Below are 22,948 nucleotides of genomic sequence, written 5' to 3' on the forward strand. Positions count from 1 at the left end.
AACCAGTAAATCCATTTATTGAGGAACAAGCCAGGCTTATATACCCTTCACATTCAAACAGTGCTGCATCTCAATAGAACATTCCCAATCAGTCACTCTCAAGCCCATCCAGTGGGGATGCTAGGTCAAGCACTTCCTGAAGGGGCCTGCTGCAGACACTACATCTCCCATCAACCCTTGCAGCAGTCTTCCTGTAAAAGGTTAACCCTTTCCCCTCATTGCAACACTAGTTACAAGACAGTAAAAATACAATACAATCCACAAATGCCATACATTGTATTCCAATGGTCAACACAATTACAAAACAATACATGGCAATACCAACAAACCCCCAGCTGAGTTTTTTTTATTCAAAATCAAAAATTGTGTAAAAAACCCTGAAACAGAAAAAACACAAACACAAGGTTAGAACCCTACACTACACACACCCACCCCTTCATCAGCACACCTCAACCGCTCCACTACCCACAAGCCACCGCTGGCTATTGGTGCATGCTCACAGCACTCCCTTGAGAACATGGTTCCCGGGAAGCCTCAAAAATCAAAAACTTATCCTGCCTGACAAAACCCCAGTCCCAGTACAGCCTGCACCCAATCCTTGGCGATGAGCGTCACCTTGCAGACCATCTGGGACCAGGGAAAGAAAACAGTCCCCAACGATGGGCGGGGCCCACCAGGAGGCACTGCGTGGGGCAGAGGCAGGTCCCACGGCTGTGACCCCGCAGGGAAGAGACCCCCAGGCCGTGTCCCTGCGCAATCCCCAGGCCAGCCTTGTCTAGCACACCACTGGCCCTGCTCAGCCACCGCCCCTCGCCTCGCCCACAATTTTAACATTATAAAGCCAAGTTTTAATCCAGAGCACCACAAGCTCCCAACTGCAGGGGATTTCCATAGACTTGATATTTTTCTCTTTTAAATGACCATGTTGCCAAAGTTTGGGAAATACAATCAGCATTCCCTAAACAACATCACTTCCACATCCACTTGTGATCAGGGGCCAATGGGCAGCAGCCTGCTCTGAACGGGCTGCAGGGATGGTGTGAAGGCCATCGTTCCCCAGGTTTGAATGACTCTGGCCATGATCCCCTCCTGGTGGACAGAAAGCCCAGAGTAAACAGGAACTCCAGCCAGCTGGAGGCAGATGTTACTTCTTCCCCGTTTGCCCGGGGGTGTAGAAGTCGTCCTCTGCGCTGAGCCTGCCCTGATCCTCAGCCTCCTGGGAGCCAATTCCCTTGTCACAGACCACTTCCTGCAGAGAAAAAAGGGAAAGATTGCACATAAAGAAGACATTCTTCCCTAGGAGGATGTGGAGGTGGCCTGGCACAGAGGAGCTGTGGCTGCCCCATCCCTGGAAGTGGCCAAGGCCAGGCTGGACAGTCTAGTGGAAGGTGTCCCTGCCTTGTGGCAGGAGATGGAAGGAGAGGATCCCTGATGTCCTTTCCAACCCAAACCACTCTAGGATCCAAGGATTTGTTGACTGTTAAAGCCATAATTTTAAAACCATCCCAGGAATAAAGAGGGACTGTAAAACATACAGAAATTATTCCTACACCCATCAAATCATTATTAATTGGTACCTGATTCCCTCATCTCTGTCCTTGTTTTTATTTGCTGGAAAACCTGATGATCCCTGGCTATTTTTAGGGTGGTTTTCTTCCACAACTCCTCTTTCCCAGCTGAAACCTCCTGAGATATTCAGGGCTTATTTGGACGTAAGCCCCTCTGAGGTATTTCCTATTGTGAGATACAGAAGTAAAAAAACCACGTGAAGAGTTTGTTCTACCCCCTTCCTTTGCAAACACCCTCCCAAGGTTGTCCTTGGCAGCTCCATCCCCCCAGGACCCGCACCCAATGTGTCAGCTCTGCTGAGAAAGGGAAAGCAAGTGCAGAAGGAAGTTCAGTGCTGTGCAGGGGCTCCCTGGGGAATAGCACTTCAGTGTTTTAGTCCACGTCCTTTCCTGCTGCCCTCTCTCCTGGAGGCAGAGCATGACCCATACATCATTCTCTCCCTTGTTTCTCCCACACTTGCAATTTTCCTTCTCCACAGCACGCTCCCATTCTCGCCTTCTCTGTAGGTGCCTGCACGAGTCCTCCTTGTCCCAGCCCTGTCACACTGACACATGCACATAAGAAATCAACAGGTCTTGCTTGCACAACTCCTGACCCTAACCCTTGCCTTTCCTGCCCAGAGTTGAGGGAAATCTGATGGGAAATATTTATTAAAATATTCATAAACCACCTTTGTTAAGAGCAGTCATCAGCCCAGTCCTTCAGGCTTTGTAGGAGTTTGTAGGAAACAGACCTAAATTCCAATTCTACCTCTGTATTTCTAACAGCTTTTCCTGGACAGATTCTGGACAGTAACTCACACAACAGAAAAAAAAACCAAACCTGTACAAGGAGTAACAGCAGGTTTGCCATGAAGAACAGAAGTTCCTGTTCTCCCTCATCAGGCTGGGACTGTAGGACCCAATCTTTGCCATCAAGAGACCGCAGAGTTGTCATTAAGACTTAAACCTCTCCCACATGGGTATTTCACAGAGAACTGGGCCAGCATGGAGCTACTCCCACATGCCTGCAGTGCTTTGGGGAGGGGCAAGACAACCTCCCACTTCTTCTTGGAAAAATACAAGAGAATGAAAAGTCATTCCCCTTCTCTCTCTCTGACCCAGCACTAAAGCAGTCGTGTAGGACAACACAGACTATGCGCAGAAGGCCTGATTCAACTGGGAAAGAAAAAACCCCTAAACAATCAAAACCACCCCAAATTTCAAGGTACAAATACACTGCTTTCTGAACAGGAGCACACTAAATTCATTGAAGCCACAGAGAAAATGACAAACCAGAAAAAAAAAAAAGGAGCCAAAAGAAACGCTCTGCCTCGATATGCTCTCTGGTTGATCATTCCAAAGGAAATTCTCCACAGATCAGAAGCAATTACCACTAATTTTTCCTCTGTAACAAATTAATGGCTTGGGTTTCTGCTGAGGTGCTGGACGTGTCCATTGAGGAATCCTTCCTTGCCCAGAGAGGCAGAGGAGATCCCAACACTCCTCTCCAGCAAGAATGACAGGGTTTTCCCCTGAAATTTGCGGGGTCTTGACTCAGACTTTGTCCCTGGCACTCCGCAGTCAAATGAGCACTCCTCGGAAAGCACCGCTGCCAGAATACATCGCCACTACAGTGACCCACGGCCGCCGGAACCACAACACCTCCCACGCTCGGCAGGCTGCGACCCGACCGAGCGCCACGGTGGAGCCAGGCCGGCGGGAAGGGCTGGGCCCGCGCGGCCCCGCCCGGAGCGAGCGCGGGGGGGCGGAGGGGTGGGGCCGGCGCCAGGGAAGTGAGGTCACACAGAATGGCTGCTGGGGCTCTTCGGCGCTGAGGGGTTGCTCGGGCGGCTAATCCGCGTCCATCCTGCCCGGGAGTTGCGGTGGCGGTGCCGCCTGTGCAGCCAGTATCGAGCGGCGAGACCAGAGCCGCGATGGCATCCGGAGCCGCAGGACTGTGAAGCATCAGAGCGCGAGCCGACGGGCCGGGCAGAGCAACAGAACCGGGTCGCGGACGAGCCGAGCTGCCGCCATGGAGCTGAGGGTTGGGAACCGGTACCGGCTGGGCCGGAAGATCGGGAGCGGCTCCTTCGGGGACATCTACCTGGGTAAGGAGGGTTGGCTCGCCGGGGGCTGACCTGGCGGTTCTGTAACTCTGGAGAATACCGGGGGGCTAACCGGGTCGGGCGCTGGGCGCTGCTCTTTGCCCGGCCCACGCACAGCCTGCGGCGAGGTTGGGCCGGGGGCAACCCCCGGAACCTCATTCACCCCGTTTCCAGCTCAGGCTGCGCTGCTGACCAATAGATGCCTTTTGATGTGAAGTACCTTGCTAAGGCCACAGCAGTAACAATGTAATATTTCGTTGATATCATGTCCTAATTTGGACAGTGCGGAAATCGGGAATTCTGGCTGCCTCTTCCTGTTGTCTGGTGACCTTGGGCCCGGTTCGCCTCTGTAAAATGGGGAGAAAGGTAAAAATCGCCTAATTTAAAAAGAAAAAAACCACATATGCCCCCACAACCCACCACACTGAGAAAAACATATTGGGAAAGAAAAGTGTATCAGAGTTAAATATTACCGCAGTGGACTAGGAAAAATTGCTGTTACAGGGATGTTTGTTTCACCTGTGAGGCCTAAAAAAAATTCCACAGCTACAGGTGATTAGGTTGCAGTTCAAAAAAACCTTAAATCCTTCGAACAGTCCTCATAATTTGGATAATCCTGTTGCTTGGCTGTCGCCCTAATCGTGATTGACATGCAATTGTAGAATGTACAGGATCGGAATTGTCTTTGCCTATCCATTTCTATAGCTATGTAACATAATAGCCTACTGCTTATGATTATGACAAGCACAAGTGGTGGGTGCGTCAAGTTTTGAAAGCTGGTGTTTTTAAATGCTCAGTATATTATGTAAACTCTGAAACCGTATGAAATGGGTTAGATCCAAAGAAAAAGGGATTTTATGTCTTGTCCCGTAGAAACAAGTACTCCGCTTTTGAAAATTGAGTTAACTTTGAAAAGCAAATCAAGAAGTGGGGGGAAGGTGGAACTTGCAGGGGCTAAGGTATATTTACTGCATATTTGTGGAAGGTAAAAGCAGTGTCTTGATAATGTATGTGGTATCTCTGACAGTTCATGCAGTATGTGGGGTGGTAGGGTTTTTTTCTAGACAGCAATACTTCATGTTGCAGTGCACAGCTGGCATTCCAAAATAATTTATTTACTAAAGCTGTTTGTTTACAGACAGTGAAATACTGATTATCCATAATACAGATCATATGCCTGATGGAAAATCCACATTTCTGACTTATGATATGTAGTTGTCTAGAGATAGAGAATGTGATTCTTTCTCTCTGCAATGCTCACATAGAAGATTGAAGACTTGTGAGAAGGATTGTGCTAACGTTTGTGCAAAAATCCTCGTTAACTACTGTTGGGATTTTGGGTGGTGATTCAGACAGTAATTAAACTCTGAAAAGTCTTAGATGATTTGAAAAACTCAAACATTTGATTACTATTCAGATAAATCGGTTTATATTATAGTATAAATTCAAAGTGCAAGTAAAAGAAACTTTTTTTTTATCACTTTTTATGCATACAGCTCACACCAGTAAAGTTGTACAGAAAGTAGTATTTTGCTGTATATTAGTATTAATGCCATGCTGGATTTTGCACAATAAATTCTCTAGTTTTTACGCTTTATTTTTAAATACTGCCATGAATTTACATGTAGGGGCTTATTGCAAATGTCATGCCTGAGCCAGTAATTAGCACAGGTGAGTGGAAGATCCAGCTGGTGGCATAGGTTTATTTTTCCATGGGAAATTACTGTCTCTCAAGAACTGAAGCCTTTTGTAGACCCCCGTTTGGTTTGCCTGTCATTAGCACAGACATTACCTGTCTGTAGCACAGACATTTGAAAACTGTGCTTTTTGTGATAACGAAACATGGTTGGGTTTTTAAAAAAATGAAATTTCTACTTGGTGTTGTTCAGACTGTACAGCAGACATAAGTGTCTTAAAATAACTTTTAAAGTTATTTCAGAAATCATAAATTATTTTTAAGTATATGTGCTTTCTTATAGCCCTCAGTGAATTTTAGATTACTTGAGTGTATTTCCAGCTTGGTTTTATGCTTCGAAACAGAAAATTTGATTATTTTTCCCTGTTTCCAATTCCCAGGTTTTGTTTTAAATGCAGCTACAATGGGTTTTTTTTTGATGGGATAGCAGCAGTTTTGGCATCTTGTTTTAGTGTCTGACAGTTGTCTTTTTAAATACTGGTCTGTCAGAGAGTATCTGTAAGGTTTCAGAAAAAATTTTTAGATAATCGTGGCCGAAAGTACTTCATAATCTCTGGGTGTTTGCCATTGAGAAATAGTTTGTCAATACTTGTGTTGTTTAAGGCTTGGCAAAGGAAACACATCTCGAAAAAATAATTTGACCAATGTTTTAAATTCTTGTGGTTTTAGGAACTGATATTGCTGCCGGAGAGGAGGTTGCAATTAAGCTGGAATGTGTGAAAACCAAACATCCTCAGCTTCACATCGAGAGTAAAATCTACAAAATGATGCAGGGTGGAGGCAAGCAAATTATTTTCTTTCTTCAAAGATTTAACTGGTTTTACATCTTCGTATCTGCCACCTGGAATTGTTTAATAATATCTTGTGGTTTGTCAGTGTCTTTATTTTCAGAGTTCCGATTTGTGCCTTATTACATGAGAATTAATGTTTGTGGAATGCTTAAGGTTCAAATCCAGCAAAAAATGCTCAGTATTGTCAAATTACAAGCTAAGTAACATTCACAGTAAACAGTCACAGTAATGACCCCCTTAAAGTTCATCTTAAGAGCCTTGAAGATATGTGCGTATGAATTGTATAAATCAAATTGTTATACTGAATAAACTGTTTCCTTTTTGTAGTGGGTATTCCCACAATTAAGTGGTGTGGAGCTGAAGGGGACTACAACGTTATGGTGATGGAGCTGTTGGGACCAAGTCTTGAAGATCTCTTCAATTTTTGTTCAAGGAAATTTAGTCTCAAGACAGTTCTGCTGCTTGCTGACCAAATGGTAGGAAACTGTTCTGTTCTTTGTGATAGTGCAACATGTTGGGATATTAAAATTTTCTGAGAAATCATAATCAACTACATTTTATTTCTGTAACTTAGAGATGAAATTTCCCCCAAGAAAGTTTTTGGAAATAAATATAAAGTAGACACAGGGAAAGACCTGGAAAAAAGGTTTATCTGTTGTCTTCTATATAATGTTCTTGTTAATGCCCTTAGAATTTACAGTAAAAAGTTTTTTTGCCTCTTTTGCTACAAAGACAGTATTGCTAGTGTTTTTGTAAGGAAAAGGTGTATGCCTAACTAGTTTCTCGACAACGGGGGTTTTTGTTGTCTATATTTAGATTAGTCGAATTGAATACATTCACTCTAAGAACTTCATCCACCGAGATGTGAAGCCGGATAACTTCCTAATGGGCCTGGGGAAGAAAGGCAATCTTGTCTACATAATAGACTTTGGACTAGCAAAGAAGTATCGAGATGCTCGAACTCACCAACATATTCCATATCGTGAAAATAAAAACTTAACAGGAACTGCCCGTTACGCATCCATCAACACTCATCTTGGAATTGGTGAGCTGGGGAAAGCAATAAATAGAAACTTAAGTGTCAATGCACGTAATTTTAGTGAAAGTGGATGTTCCTTTATGGGGGCATAGTAGACAGTCTCTATTTTTGGCACTAATAGCACAGCATGTGTGGTCTTGCATCTCTTGATTGGGTGGGATTTGATCAGTTTGTAATGGTCAGGAATTAGCACATTTTTTAATAACTGTAAGGGTAGTAGGCTTTTTCTTGTACTGAATGAGTTTATCATGTGCATAGTAGGTCTCAGCTATCTCTTGTTTTTCTAAGGGTTTCTATGACAGTCTTGTTGCACAGTCTTTTGTTTTTCCAGTAGAAAACGAAACCTAATGAGTTCACTTTTTTATGCTGTTGTAGAGCAATCTCGCAGAGATGACTTGGAGTCCTTGGGCTATGTACTGATGTATTTTAACCTGGGCTCCCTCCCCTGGCAGGGATTGAAAGCAGCAACAAAGAGGCAGAAATACGAACGTATCAGTGAAAAGAAAATGTCTACACCCATTGAGGTTTTGTGTAAAGGATATCCTTGTAAGTTACTCTTTTGTGACACTAGGGCCTACATGTTCATGTTTTAGCGGTACTTTTCTTTACACCAAATTCTACCAGTCTTTTTCACTTCTCTCTCTTCCCCCCCCGCCTCGACTTTCCTTCCCGAACCCCTCACAATTTGGCACATCTGTGATAAAATACTGTGCTGTCAAGACTAGGATCTTTGTGTTCATAGAGCATTTCTAATTATCCCATGTCTAAACTCTTGGTAAATAATAACTGTGGTACCCTCAAGTGGAAGGGTAGCTTGGTACATCTGATTTGCGCTGTGTTTTGTTTGCATGTGTTGGCTGGATAACTCATAACGGACAAACAGGTGTGCGTATTGTTTCATGGATAAATTGGATTGCATAGTCAGATGCACCTCTTAGCCTATTTTATTTGCCACTTGTCATCCCAGGTTCGGCCTGTTGAAGGTTAACATTTGAGAGAGGCATAAGAAACCCTCTTATATCCTGACATTATACCTCAAAGCTGTTCTGTTTCTCAGTTTATTTGCACCACAACAATAACAAGGCATTTTTGATTCCTGAGAAATGATACTTAAATCTGTTTTAAAAGTTTTTAACGCTAGCTGTCATCAGAATATTTTCATTTCATGAGGAGTTATGTCTCTTCTTTGCCCCCTCTTGGCTTTGGCAACTAGTTACAATGACAAGAGCTACAGTTTTTGTTCGGGTTGTAGGAAAATTCATCGTCTTTGATATGTTTCAAATATTGCATCATACATGTTCGTTTACATTCATGAACTGTGTTTTTCCCTGGGGTTAACAGGCAGGGAAGACTATTCAACTTGTACCATTTTTTAAAATGTCTTCCTTAACGTAAATTTTTAGTATCTTATTTCATCTGGAAAGACTTAAATTCAAAAGCTAGTCTTTTGATACTGCTGTTTTTTCTGGTATATTGAATTCACTACAATTTTTTTTTTGTCTGTGTAACTAATATTTTGTTTGCCATCTAAAAACAAACTTTCAGACTATTACAAATTAAAAAATGTAGCATGACTTACGTGGGAAATTTGAGTCCCCTAGTTTTTGTGTGTTTTGTGAGATAGCAGAAGTGAATCTTTATGTGGCTTAACAAGGAGATGCTAGTCCATGTCCCACAAAAAATTGTGTTAAGTCTATTCAAAGAAAAGTTTTAAATCTCTCCTCCACCGTCAACTGTTGGTTAAAAAACTGTACTAATGGGTCCTCTCTGCTGTCGGCAAGTGAGAGTTTTGCCTGCTCTGTGATAGACTATTTTTCAGTGTTGTCTTGATAGGTGGGTTATAGTGGTCCCTTTGGTAGATTCCTAGTATTAGGGCATTTTTCTTTTTCTTATGTTTTGGAGATTTCCCACTTTTTGTGTTCAGGGTGGTTTGGTTTTTTCTTTATTTAGAATTATAAAAAGCAAATGTGAAGAGAAAAACCAAGCTTTCTTTACTTACAGCGGAGTTTGCCACATACTTGAATTTCTGCCGTTCTTTGCGTTTTGATGACAAACCGGACTATTCTTATCTAAGGCAATTATTCAGAAACCTCTTCCATCGACAAGGGTTCTCCTATGACTATGTATTTGACTGGAACATGCTAAAATTTGTGAGTATCTGACATAGCTTTCTAAAACTTTTTAATTTTTAATGGTTTTGGTTGGGTTTTGTTATTACATTGTCAGTTTTGACTATCTTAACTGATACTGTGAGATTGTCTTCCCTTTTTCTTCCTGGCAGCTCTATTCTATAGGAAAAAAAGATCACGAAATGAGTAAAGGCAAGAGAGACAGGATCCGTGATATACGGGTTGAATAACAACCCAGTTGAAATTACGGGTTTTCAATGTGTAAGGTTTCTGAGACACTTCCACTAGGGCAGTCACCAGGTTAGGTTGTGGAATTATTATTTTGATCCCACCTTGATGTTTAGCATGGGTCATTTACAACTCCTGGGGAGGTGTCCAGCTGCCATAGCAGTATGTGTGTACTTCAGCATTTTGAAGACTATATTACCAGTTGTATGAACAAAATTCATGGCAGTTCTAAAGAAATTTTATCAAAATAATGAATGCTGTATCAAATTTTAATTTACATGTTGTCCGGTTCTTTCTTTTCAGTATTTTTATCCAAACATGTAGTTGTAAACTCAGTAATCCCCAAGTTGTTCACTAGTCTTGACCCGCAGGGTGCAAGCAGAGCGGCTGAAGATGCTGAACGTGAAAGGCGAGAACGAGAGGAAAGGTTAAGACATACACGAAGTCCAGCTGTGCGTGGATTACCCTCCACTGCATCTGGCAGGCTGAGAGGAACGCAAGATGTAGCTCCTCCTACTCCCCTTACGCCAACTTCACATGCTGGTGAGTAACCAAATACCTGGGTAGGTGCGCCTTGTAGACTAATTTGAACTTTGTCTCTAGTCAGAGTTTGGGTTTTTTTGTTTTAGTTTTTATACCCCTTGCTTTTTTGTAGATTGAAGGTGATTATATATTCTCATTACATGCTAATTGATACTGAAATGTCCGTGAATGTAAAACAAAGGCCTTGAGTTTGTGGAATTTTTATGTGCAAACAGCAAAAGTGTAATTTGTTCAGTGACCATGTTACAATTGCATTTCTCGTTATGAGAATCTAATGCAGTTTTTCCCACAGCCAACACCTCTCCTCGGCCAGTATCTGGTATGGAACGAGAAAGGAAAGTGAGTATGAGATTGCATCGTGGAGCCCCAGTCAATATCTCCTCGTCCGACTTAACAGGCCGACAAGATACCTCTCGCATGTCAACTTCGCAGGTAAAGAAAAAACCCATATGTACGGAAAGAAATGGGGGTGATTTAATGAAGTTCATTTGCCAGAAAACTTACCAATTAAGTGATGTGATTTCTTACTGATTTTGCAGATGATGTTTATTCATATAAATACTTTACACTTAGCCTGAATGTGATGTGCCTGTAAAGAATTTTTTTTTTACCTTGACAGCAATTAGCATAAAATACTCCAAGCAATAAAGTCATCGGTGTCTGAGATGATGCGAAATTGTCAAGAGACAGCATTTTTACCTACGATGATGAGATTTAACTCCTTTATTCATTGAGTTTCTTGTATCTGTTACCAGTGAAGAAGCAGAGTAAGAGGCAGTTGTGAGTCATGTTTCCGAATCAACCGAACAGAGAGTATTGGTGCAGAAAAGACGAGAAATAGTTGGTGAAGTATAGGAAGGTGTAATAGCGAAGAAACGTAGTGTAGTGTTCTTAATTCAGAGCCAATAGGAGGCAACATACATGGATGATGGATGGGTGGCAGAGGGCTCGTTTGAAGAGAATGGCAGGAGGATGAATGATAGTGATTCGTAGTCAGCGCTGAAATCATCCTTGATGGTCACAGTGACTTAGCAAACAGACTTTAGGAATGTTTCTTTTTAAGACTGACAGTGTTTAAATATGTTTTTAACTCTTTGTGCTAAAACATAAAAGTGTAGGCAGTAAGATTCCTTTCTCAGCATATTCACACAGTCTTGTCTCAAGCAGTGTGTGGTGTGGCTTTGTACAATTTGCTTTCGGTCTTAGAGAATGGGAATCACCCATACGATAGACATTCGGCAACATTACTGGGAAAGCAATGTGTTAGGAGGACTGGTGCAGTGACATAGGGGTTTTTCCATCACGTCTCAATGCTGTGCTGGAGTTGTAACTGCATAATTTTTGCCATGGACTCATTCCTCATTGACAGGTAACACTGACAAAAATTAACCTGGTTCCTTTTGGTTTCATCATTTAATTGGGGGAGTTCATTATTTGGGATAGTACATGTTCTTATATGTGAAATCGTAGTGCTGGAAAGAAGGCTTTTTTTATTTAGATGGACATAGATTTCTAATGAACACTGAGGGTGAATTGGGTTGGAGAAACAATTCTGCTGTAATAAAAGTGAAGTGGGATTTTTTGGGCTTTTAAGGTGAATGGGTTGTTTAACTATGTAGCTGCACAGATATTTGTGCTTGTACAAGGGATGAACAGTTCAGGAGCAGAAGTGACTGGACGAGAATAGGGGATAGATGAGGTTTTCTGAATTCACTTTGGTGCCCAGTTTTGCCATCTTAAATTGTTTGCTGAACTGCAATTCTTGCCACCAGAAATTCTCATGCTGACATACTTTTATTTTAAATAATATGAAAACAAAGAGGGTAGAATTGTGCATAGTTATGGATCTTGTAAATATGCATAAATAACTGATAAAAGAATGTAAAGAAGGTGCAACTAGACTCTTCACAGCGATATCCGATGAATGGACAGCGGGCACAAATTGAAATATAACAAATTCCATTTAAACATATGAATAAACCTTTTTACTATGGAAGTGGGCAAAGACTGTAACAGGTTCTGGAGTTTCCCTTTTCCAAGTTACTAGGAGCCCAATTGGACATTGTCCTGAGTGGCGTGTTCTAGTTGACTGTGCTTCGTATAGTGAGATTAGATTATATGGTTTCCAGGGGCCCCTTTTGACCTTGGGTGTTCTGTGAGGCTGTGATGCAGAGTTGTCAAACCTTTACTCAGATGTAAAGATGGTTTCCTGGAGAAGTGTGTATGCCCAGGATTTGTCTCTGGCATTCCGAGCAAATCTCAGATGCTGTCTCTCCATTACCTGTCAGATAAATAAGTAGTATCAGTAACAGAAATAAATACAGTCATGTCACTTGATTGTGTTATTAGAGGGTATATCTTTAATTTTTTTTCTATGTTAATGACATGTTACTTACTCAGTGTGCAGGTGACACTTTTCTAAACTTTGTAAGATATGAGTAAGACAAGTGGGCTTGCAGATATGTTTTGGTTCTGCCTAGCTTGTAAAATGGAAATACTCTGAGACTGTGTAGGGCTGTGTGGGGTTTTTTTGAGTAGTCTTTGAACATCCAGATGTGTAATTTGTGATGTGGGCCAACAGTACCATTTGCCTTACTGGCACATCTCCATATTTGCCCTTTTAAACACTCTGCTCCAAGTATGGAATCACGTGGTTGACTTCTTTACAATCCCAATAGCAGCCTGGTTGGGATCTCTGAGTTTGTTAGAACTAATCATTCATCATCTGTTGTCTTCATTTTAGTTCTTAATCAAGACACTGAACCACTGCTAGTATCTACTTACGGTGACTGAATAATAGAATCACAGAATCAGAGAATTTTCTGAGTTCGAATAGACCCACAAGGATCAAGTTCAACTCTTAAGTGAATTGCCCATAGAGGGATCAAACCCACAACCTTGGTGTTAATGGCACCATGTTCTCACCAGCTGATCTACTCTCAGGGTCACAGTGTGTGACTATAGTGTAATGTAAACAGATTCCCATGGGCCTGTCGTAATAGGAAGGCAAGAGAGATTTGCAGAGGGAATGGGCTGGGTTAGAAGGGACCTTAAGGATCATCTTGTCACAACCCCTCTGCCACGGGCAGAGAACCTTCCACTCGGCCAAGTTACTCAGCCCCGTTCAGCTTTGCCTTGAACATCTCCAGGGATGAGGCATCCACAGCCTCTCTTGGGCAACCTGTTCCAATGCCTCATCACATTTGTAGTAAAGAATTTCTTCCCAATATCTAAATCTACCCTCCTTCATTTTAAGGCCAGTCACTTTGCCCTTCTCCAGCCTTCTTGTAAGCACACTTCAGATATTGGAAGGCTGCTCTAAGTCTTCCCAGAGCCTTCCCTTCTCCAGGCTGAACAGCCCCAACTCTCAGCATGTTGTGGTGGGATATGCTGAGATCATACAGCCCTGTGATCAACTTAATGGCTCTCCTCTGGACTCGTTCTGACAGGTCAACATCGTTCTTGTGTTGGGGGCCCCAGATCAGGACACAGTACTCCAAACGGGGTCTTGTAAAAGCAGAATGGAGCAGGAGAATCCCCTCCCTCTGCCTGTTGGTCACTCTTCTTTTGATGCAGCCCAGGACAGGGTTGACCTTCGGGGCTACAAGCTCACATTGCCGAGTCATGTTGAGTTTTCATCTGTGAACACCGCGAAGACATATTCTCCAGGGCTGCTCTCGATCCATTCTCCACCCATCCTGTACTTCTGCTTGAGACTGACCCGACCCAGGTGCAGGAGCTTACACTTGTCATTGTTGAACTACATGAGGCTCACAGAGGCCCACTGCTCAAGCATGTCAAGGTCCCCCTGCATGGCATCCCTTCTCTCCAGCATGTGCATCACACAGTTTGGCGTTGTCAGCAGACTTGCTGAGGGTGCCCTCGATTCCCTGTCCGCATCACTGACAAAGATGTTAAACGGTGCTGGTTCCAATACTGACCCGTGAGGAACAAACACGACTTGTCACTCCTTTCCACGTGGATGTGGAATCACTGGCCACAACTTGTAGAGTGCAACCATCTGGCCAATTCCCTATCCACCGAGCGGTCCATGTGTCAAATCCATGTCTCTCCAGTTTAGAGACAAAGATGTCATGCGAGACAGTGTCAGATGCTTTGCACAAGTCCAGGTGGGTGTTGTCAGTTACTCATCCCTCATCCACCACTGCTTAACCCCATCGTAGGGGGCCACCAAATTAGTTAGGCACAATTTGCCTTTAGTGAAGCCGTATTGGCTGTCACCAATCACCTCATTTTCCATGTGCCTTAGCGTGCTTTCCAGGAGGATCTCCTACAGGATTTTGCCAGATACTAAAGTGAGACTGACTGGCCTGGACTTCCCTGCGTTTTATTTCCTTTTATAAAAATAGGGCTTATGTTTCCCCTTTTCCAGTCAGTGGGAACTATACTTCTCAGATATAATGGACAGTGGTGTAGCCCCTTCCTCAGCCAGTTCTCTCAGGACCCATGGATGTATCTCATCAGATCCCATGGATTGTGCACTTACAGGTCCCTTAAATGGTCTCAAACCCAGCCTTTTCCTACAGTGGGTGGTTCTTCATTCTCTCAATCTTTCCCTTCACCTTTTGCAAGTTGGTGGTGTGGCTGAAATACTTGACTTAAACTTTACCTTACAACACTTCCACTTGAGATTGTTAGAAAAAATGCGCTTTCATTTTCCCAGTTCTCACTTACTCCCTAGCAGGCAAGATGGATCAAGTTGCAGGTTTTCATAGCTTATGCTCTTACAGTCCTCATAATATTAAAGTAATTCTTCCATAATCAAAATTTATCCTTAGATGTTAAGCAGGTTACCAATTAAAGCCATGGGTTTTCAATTCTCTTCATACCTTATTCTCAGTCAGGAAAACATTAACTACTCAAGTTATGTGACAGAGTTATTAAAGAGAGTTTTAATTGGCTAGATGTAAGAATATCCAGAGTTGTCCATACAGCTTCTCATCAACAGAACAGTAAAGAACAGCAACTATTTCTCCGTGCCCATTATGCTACCACTGTTTCTTTTTCAAGAAGTGCTTAAACTATACTCCTGCCAGAAAGCAGCTTTTAGTTTGCCATACAGATCTGCAGGTGTCTTCTGTTACAAGCTCCATTTGTTAGAGTACTTATTTATAACTTGATAGATTATTTTTATTATTTATTTGGAGGCCTTGGTTTCGCAAGGCAGTGGGGCATCTGTAATCTCTATTCATCTAGAAGAAGGGCTAGTCAAAGAAATAATGAAAGCTACTTGCCTCTAAGTAGGCATTCTTAAAGATGACGTTTTTATCTTTCTTCCAAATTGAGTTCTGATCCCTTCAGACTGAAACTGAAAAACTAAGGCTGTGAATGTAGGTAATAGGAACCAAAATTCCCTTATGTTCTCAGAGAAATTTAACACTCACGGAAAATGGTAATTGGTAAGCATAGCAAAGTAGGTGTCATTTATTTCCCACATCCAAGATATTGTCCACATGAAACCTAAGTAATTCTTATTAAGAGGACTAGCACTTAGTACCGCTAAGTAATGGGTCTTTATTGGAGTGACAACTAGCATGTCTATGAAAGGGTTCGTAAAACTTTGAAGTGTGTCTAAAGAAATTTTGTAAATTCTGTGGTACATGTTATTCAGTACTTTTCTTGATTGTATAAAGTGAAAGTAACAGCAAAAAACCTGCGAGTTGTGAGTTGACATTGATAAACAGAAACATTAGTGAGAGTTGAGCACTCAAGCAAAGCCTGTTCTAATAAAATGCGTATTTCTGCAGTATTCCGAATTCTGATTAGGATGAAGGAGTGGAGGCCATTGTCTTATATGTTAGAACTGTATCTGTGGTAAGGAATGACCAAAGAGGCAAGTATAATGTTGGAGAGGTTAGCGCAATATCATAATGAAAAGGTGCAAATTCATCCTTGAATCCATGATACAGTAATGAACAGAAGCGGAGAGGTTATTTTGTGTCATTAATAAATGGATTAGGAAAACAAATTATATAATGCAGGAGTTTTAAATCCATTTCTTTTAGTTTGTCTGAAAGGTAAGAAAAGGACTTGAATTAGTTGGTGTAGTATTTGAGAGACAATGATTTTAACAAGAACTAATGTTTATGCAGAAAACATGTGAAGAACCTATTGCTTAAAATTAAAACCACACATGTAGAGAAAGGCAACATAGAGGTCTAAATGAAGGTAGTTAGTTACTGAAAGAACTTCTAAAATAAGTAGATCATCTGTCCTCTTTGCCTTTGCATCAAAACTGGATTCATTTCTCAGTTGTGTATTTATAGAGTGTAAAGCAAGCCTAAATTACAGGTTTGTGTGCAATGAAGGATTGTGATCTATATTGGACACAAAATCATACTGGCTGTTAAAAGATCTGTCTGCTCCTAAGCTCTGTAAGTGAATTGTTCCCTAAGTCTCCTTTACATGTAGTTTTTAAATGTTAAAGAGATGTAGTAAAGGAGGTAACCAGTATTTCAGTAAACACTACTTTGAATCGGTGCTGTCGGTCCACATTGCACAGGCTGCATCCTGAAAGCAGTGGTTATCTCAAGAGTTTAGTTATGGGTGAGTAGCCTTCATTTCCTTTGACGAAAGGTTCAGTCTGACTGTTCATGGCGTACAGTAAGTTGTTTAATTTTTTTCTTGAATGCAGCATGTTTAGCACCCAACAGTCAAAGCTGTGTCAAATTCCTACTGGTAATAGAGGTATTCTCTCTGTATTTGGAAGAAAAGATTGGAGTGCTGCACAAAGAAATTTTTTATTAAGTCTGACAGGAGAAGTTTCTAGAAGACTGTAGCCCACCCTGGCATTGAACAGCTTACAGGCTGTGCCATACTTCCAGTGCCTCTGCATTTTCCATTTCCTCATCAGCAAATCTTTCTCCATACATCCATCTTAATAGGCATCATACATTGTATTGTTCTTCTGACCCTGTCAGCTTTCTTTGCAGATTAACGATTTGTTCCTTTTATGTATCTCTTAATATGATGGAAATGTCCTATGAAATCAGAGCTCCTCAAAAGATAGAGTTGCTACTGCAAGTTCAAGTTGGATTTTTGTTAGACATCTTTATATATTGAGGCAGTGGAACTGATACAAACTGCTGTCTTTTCCCCTACCTCAGAATAGCATTCCTTTCGAACACCACGGCAAGTAGCTGCTCGTCTCCTTTCGTTGGAAGGCAGCACTGGGTGAGTGCTTCTCATTAGACACCAAAACTTTGGATGGGGTGGGAAAAAAACTCTTTCGAAACATCCGACTTTGCTTCTTCTCCTCATGTGATCTCATAATTTTATTTGTGCCTTCTTGTCAGATGCTTGATAAAGCATTGATTTTTCTCTAACTTTAAAATAAATGTTCTTCCAAAAGTTGAGTTATTACTGCTGTTCCACTTGGACTGCTAAGCAGAATTGACAAAAATAGTGACTTAAAAAGTCCCTAAAATTGTTCAAGTATCATCAGTAAATAAAATAAATTTTAACTGTTTGAGAATTACACGTCTTTCCAGGGATGTTGATGCAGCAGTATGTCATCCATTCAAAACCAGATCTGCTTCAGAATCATAAAAGCAAAATACTTGTATGAAGATTCAATTGACAATATTACTCAAATGAGGCTCTGTCTTGTCATGAATGGAATGTTCTACTACAGGTTTATCCATTTTTCACTGTTTTATATTCTTCCCCATGCCCTATGAGCTCTCATTTTAAAAGTACACAGATCTATTTAGATGTACATTTAAAAAATGTTCACATACTAACGAGAATCATTTGAACATGAGCATCTCGGCGGTAGACAGGCTTGGATTTGGGTATTTAGAACTCCTTTCCACTGTTCATTGTAGTAGAAGTTTCTGCCTTTCTACGTGTAGCTTTTGGCCTTTTAGTCTGTTCTGCTTTTGGCAATGGCAGGTTTCATCAGGAAAATAACAAGTTTCAGTTGGAATCTGAACCCTTAATGGCTAAAAAATGCTTTCCTTAAGTGTTTCAGGAGCTTCTTTGCTGTGCTTATTAGTAAAAAAAGGCTGTCGGATTTTTTCTGTTCCTTAATAAAATAGCTCTGTCTGCTGTCTCACTTTCTCTGTAAAGCCTACGCTTGCACTAATCCTATATCTCTAGCTGGTAAAGAATTCTGCTATTCCTCTTCTGTTTTCTCCTTCTGCTTTGTGTGCTTGGCTGACTGTGCACAAGCTGCTTTGTGAACAGTTTGTAACTTTAAAAGATCCAGCTGTAAATGGCAGTTTAACACTTTGAAGACCAATTATCAGACCTTAGTAAAAAAAAATACATTAATAAATGCAAAAAAGCATTGAAAAGCCTGTGTGCTGGAGACATGCAAATTGTGGTCTGCTCAGGGTTCTGCCTGCATTGGTTGGCCTTTATTGTATGCCTTAGTATTTGTAGCTGTTGACAACTGAAATGAATACTGAATACTGATCCAGCTGCTTGGACATTTCTTGCTTCTTAAATTGCTGAGATGTTTGCTTGTTTTTCATTTCACGGTCAAAGTGATATTTCAATGATGTTACACTCTTACTTACAGTAGGTCAAACTATGGAAATAAGTGGAATATCTTTTAACACAATGTCCCATGAAAAGTTGTTGAAAATAATTGCCTTTTTTTAACCTTCTTCATGATACTTTTTCCCCAAAAACTTAAGTGTTCATTGAGTATATAATTGAGCATTGGTAGTGTTTTCACCTGGTTGGTTCTTTCTTCTGCGCTTGTTTATGCTCTATTCACTTTTCTTCAAAACATCCCCTCTGGCTGGAAAGGTGAATTTTCCATGTTAATTTCTAATAAAAGAAGAAAATGATAGGGAACTTTGTGTAGCTACAGGTGAGTGTAAAACACTGTGTACCTCACTGGATTTTAAATTCACACACTTCTATTTGGCAATGAATTGTTTAAAAGTGCATTGAGAGATACTTGTATGTTAACTGGAAGGATATGTGCTGATATTGTCTTGTTTTTTGGCTTTGGTAGATTCCTGCTCGGGTAACTACCAGTGTTCTCCAGTCTGCTGTGCACCGATGAAAATTTATTTTGCCATGGAGGGCAGATAATGCATGGCTGATCTCCTGTTTTACTGATGGCTTTACTAGCAAAAATACCCTAAACTAGAGCGGAAATTGGAGTTCTCCATGTGACCTAAAAGGCATTTGGAGGAACATGCACAGACTCCAGCAGCTGCCGTTACAGGACGCTTTTGCCAGAAACCCAATGACCTTAAGAGAAACCCTGTGGTAACAGGGCTGGAAAAGAAGGATGGTTTACAGAGTTAACCGCCTGTTATTGGATGGCCATTTCAGTTTTCCCTCCACAGGCGGCAGACTTTACCCCCTTTTTATTATTCTACTGTAACTATAAATCTTTTACTTGGTTTAAGAAAGTTTTTTGTATCATTTTGCTAAAATTATTGGCTTAATTCTCTGTAAAGAACTCTTGCTTTTGTCTGACTTAAAAATGTGGGATATAAACAAACCTGAACTAAAGACAATGACTTGAAATTTCTTGTTTAAAAGATTAGTCTGCCAGGGAACGTGTAAATGAATCAAAACCATCTGATGTTATTTAAACTGTTTACTTTCATGTGTGGGCCCATTCTGATTGAGTCAGTTTTCTCATGAAATTTTTAAAATTGTTATTTTGCTGTTTGCTGTCTTCATTCACACTGGACATTTAACTTTCTGTGTAACACTAAAGAATTTTTAATACTCATTCTTTTTCATAAAAGAGGAGAACTAAATACCCTGCAGGAGAGTCTTAAGTATAGTAAAGATTGTACAGATAGATTTCTTTTTTGTAAAAACCATGAAGGACAAAGTGAAAGACTGGCATTTGAGGGATTTAGAATTTGACAGTTTGTCCTATCTCTCTGCTTAGTTTGAGTAAATGTATAGTTTCAAATATTGTTTTTACTGGGAAGATTTTGTTTCCTCATTTCTGAGGCTGGTTAGCTTGGAGGCTATTACAAGTGGAAAATAGATGTTGCTACTGAGTCTTCAGTTAATTTGCACGTTTCATTCAGTATTCACATGCTTATAAATAAATAAATGAATTGATTTAGGCCTTTTGTGACACACCAAGACTCAAAAAAGGAATTATTAGGAAAACAAAACAAAACCCAGCAAAACCTCCCCCAAACATAGCAACCTATTCTTTCTGTGAAATCCTGAGAATTTTTACAATTCAGGTGCATACCATAATCAGTTCTTAACTATATTCAACCTGAGTATGCCCAGAATCATTAGCTGGGCATGAATGACTCAACATACTCAGGTTGTCCAAAAAAACTGTTGTTAGCACTTGTTGGTTATGGGATATGGGAAATTCCTCATATTGATTGTTACTGTAAAGGGTCTCATAAAAGTAGGTGTTCTGTCTTCACGAACAGTATCAGAACTATTATGAATGAAATAGTGGAAAATTCCATGTTGGAAATGAAAGTATATACAAAGATTTTGATTGAACAGTTAGGTATTTTGAGAAATTCTTCCCTACTTGGAAACAATTTTTTAAACATGTATTGGTCTTCAGATTTTTATGGAGGGTAGTTTTTACTGTTTGGGTCTTTACAAATTCTTTTTTGCCCCTCTCAGAAGTCCACATACTACATATTATTCTTCTTCTTTGAATGTTTTCATAACGTCAGCTATTTGCTTGTGTATACTTCGGGTCAGACTGGGGAAACGTGTTTGGGGAGAGTATAGTGGAGAAGCTTAAGAAGTTGATACACGGATAAGTTTGCATAAGGGAAGGACTTCCTCAGTTACTATAAACTTTGGTATCTTAGGCATGTGCACTACCATTTGAACAGTTTTACACTTCACTGTGCTTTTCTTGTAAATATCTGTGGTTAATAATGTAATGTTTGAGGGATTTACAAAAGCAACCTTTTTATTCTCTCTGTATCTGGACCATTAGATGGCTGTGCTATACTTAAAAGTTGACTGCAGACTTCTAGAATTGTACTCACTTCTGGGCAATTTTTGTCCCTCATAATGGTTAAATTCCAACATGCAGAAGAAAATAGTTAAAACGTCTGTGTAAACCTATGTACTGAAAACTAGCACTTCATTTGTACTACCACTGTATTTGTGTACTTTAACCGTTGTGTAAATACATTCGAAATAACTTCTTCTTTGGTGTAACTTACTTACAATGAATCCTTATCCTTTACTTGATGCAACTTCTTTCTCTCTCTCTCTCTCTTTTTTTTTTTTTTTTTTTTTTTTTTTTTAAGGGGTTTCTGTACCTACAAAGAACATTGTCAGTTGCAAAAATTTGAAGATACTGTCTTGGTACCAAAACTTGCACTGAAGGATTTTGGTAGTTGTGATCAGAATGCAGCAGTTGGGGTATACAGGAAGAAAGGGAAAGCATTAATTGCTTTGCTCACAGAAAGCATGTATTTTGTCTCTTTAAAAGGTAAATGTTTAAATATTGCTTCATTTCCAGAAATTGGGGGTTTTTTTCAAATGCTTTTGCTTATCAAGTAATACATGGTACTGATAAAGATATATGGTAAAAGAATTGAGAGTGGTTCAGTTATGGGAGCTAAGATAAGAGCAAGAAAAATACTGAGCTCTACCCACAATGTCTTGTATAATAAAATCCTGGCTTTTGCTGTGTTATTCTCAAAAGTCTTCTTATAATCTGAGGGCAGATGCACCTTCAAGAATTCTTTCTGTTTCTTATTAGCAGGCATTTAAAAGTTGGAAGGATATTTTTATTTATTCTCATAGTTTTCATTTAGAACTGGCTATATGCTTTTGTGTGGAAAATACCACCTATGCTGCTGTTTTACATAATCTTGAATGGTTACAGAGTCCTTGAGTTCTTCATGATACTTTAAAACAATTGAAAATAAATCCTAAGCTTTAAGAGAGATATTAATTAAAAAACATTTGAGTCCATATATTCAATGTTAACTTCACAGAAGTATTTAAAATATCCCTTGGATGAAGGCATGCAGAACTCATCCTTTATTCTCTGGTGAGGTAAAATGTCATAAGCACAACTGTTTGTCTTTGTTTCCCCTCGTCCCAAAGCCTAGTGTAGCACTGACCCCTAATAGTAGCATACATGTTCATTTCAAGAATATTTATTTTCTATTTGTAAAAGAATGAAATAAAAAGGTCTGTATTTTGTTCTTCAGCTTCCGCTTTGCAAAAGCTACACTTCGTGTGTACAAAATATCAAGTGAAAACAAACAACGCTGCTCGATTTTTAATAATGCTGAGCTGTCTGGTCAGAAATCTGGATTTAATCTGGTTGTGAGGAATTGTAATCCATGAACTTAATCCTACAACAGAATAGCTTTTAAAATTCACTGGATGAGACAAGTTAATAATAAATTGGTTTTACTGTGAAAGAATGCAGTACTTTGTTATTAAAACCAGTACATTTCCCTCTGGTTCATTCAGGCAACAATTATTGACTTTCCATGTGTATGTCTAGATTGAAGTGGCTGTTTGAACCTGAAGTGTATAGATTGTGTGCATTTTGCAATACTTTTGTACCAGGAGAGTGCTCAGAGGCCTGATCTTCATTAAGAATCTGTTTCACAGCAAAATTCTACTTACTTTATCAGCAGATATTTGCAAGGGATTAAGACTTTATGACTTCTTCTCAGACATTGTTTCTTTTCTTGCTTAATATTATTAAGACTAGTACGTTTTGGTTTTTCTATCAAAACCACATGCTACAGGCAGAGGGACACCAGAAAATGAGATCTATACATACAGAATCTACAAAAATACATCGAACAAAAAATTTTAAGGTCGTGTTCTTTGTTAATCTCATTTTGGGAGAATTCAGACTGTGTAAGATCTAGGTCTGAGATACATGTAAGCATAATG

The 22,948-nt window shown here is 40.3% G+C and overlaps 1 protein-coding gene and 1 long non-coding RNA gene across 4 annotated transcripts; one reads left to right on the forward strand and one right to left on the reverse strand.

Annotated features, from left to right (window-relative positions):
- Positions 1-11: 11 nt before the first annotated feature.
- On the reverse strand, positions 12-3,257 carry LOC126642006 (uncharacterized). Its single transcript, XR_007629330.1, has 3 exons — positions 2,942-3,257; positions 1,578-1,734; positions 12-1,249 (listed from the first exon to the last, which is right to left on the reverse strand). It is a non-coding gene; the product is annotated as an uncharacterized LOC126642006 (long non-coding RNA).
- A 91-nt stretch (positions 3,258-3,348) lies between these two features.
- On the forward strand, positions 3,349-22,497 carry CSNK1D (casein kinase 1 delta). Of its 3 annotated transcripts, XM_050319020.1 has the most exons (10): positions 3,349-3,658; positions 6,021-6,131; positions 6,470-6,618; positions 6,959-7,187; positions 7,557-7,727; positions 9,183-9,331; positions 9,910-10,081; positions 10,374-10,513; positions 17,209-17,275; positions 19,071-19,152. In XM_050319020.1, the coding sequence occupies exons 1-9, from the start codon at positions 3,583-3,585 to the stop codon at positions 17,239-17,241; spliced, it is 1,230 nt and encodes a 409-aa protein (XP_050174977.1). In that variant the 5' UTR covers positions 3,349-3,582; the 3' UTR covers positions 17,242-17,275; positions 19,071-19,152. The 3 variants fall into 3 exon arrangements, with proteins under 3 accessions (XP_050174977.1, XP_050174976.1, XP_050174975.1); XM_050319019.1 differs by lacking the exons at positions 17,209-17,275; positions 19,071-19,152 and adding an exon at positions 21,331-22,497; XM_050319018.1 differs by lacking the exon at positions 17,209-17,275 and having other exon boundaries at positions 19,071-21,276.
- Positions 22,498-22,948: the final 451 nt, after the last annotated feature.

Source organism: Myiozetetes cayanensis, unplaced genomic scaffold (genome assembly GCF_022539395.1).
Source record: "Myiozetetes cayanensis isolate MyiCay16 unplaced genomic scaffold, myiCay2020 scf22, whole genome shotgun sequence".
Lineage (NCBI taxonomy): Eukaryota > Metazoa > Chordata > Aves > Passeriformes > Tyrannidae > Myiozetetes > Myiozetetes cayanensis.

Excerpts from the sequence above, each read along its gene's own strand:
- CSNK1D (XM_050319018.1), top strand. The coding sequence starts at position 3,583 with ATGGAGCTGAGGGTTGGGAACCGGTACCGGCTGGGCCGGAAGATCGGG. Across the intron at positions 6,132-6,469 it reads CAAAATGATGCAGGGTGGAG|TGGGTATTCCCACAATTAAG; the intron begins GCAAGCAAATTA and ends TCCTTTTTGTAG. Across the intron at positions 7,728-9,182 it reads TTTGTGTAAAGGATATCCTT|CGGAGTTTGCCACATACTTG; the intron begins GTAAGTTACTCT and ends CTTTACTTACAG.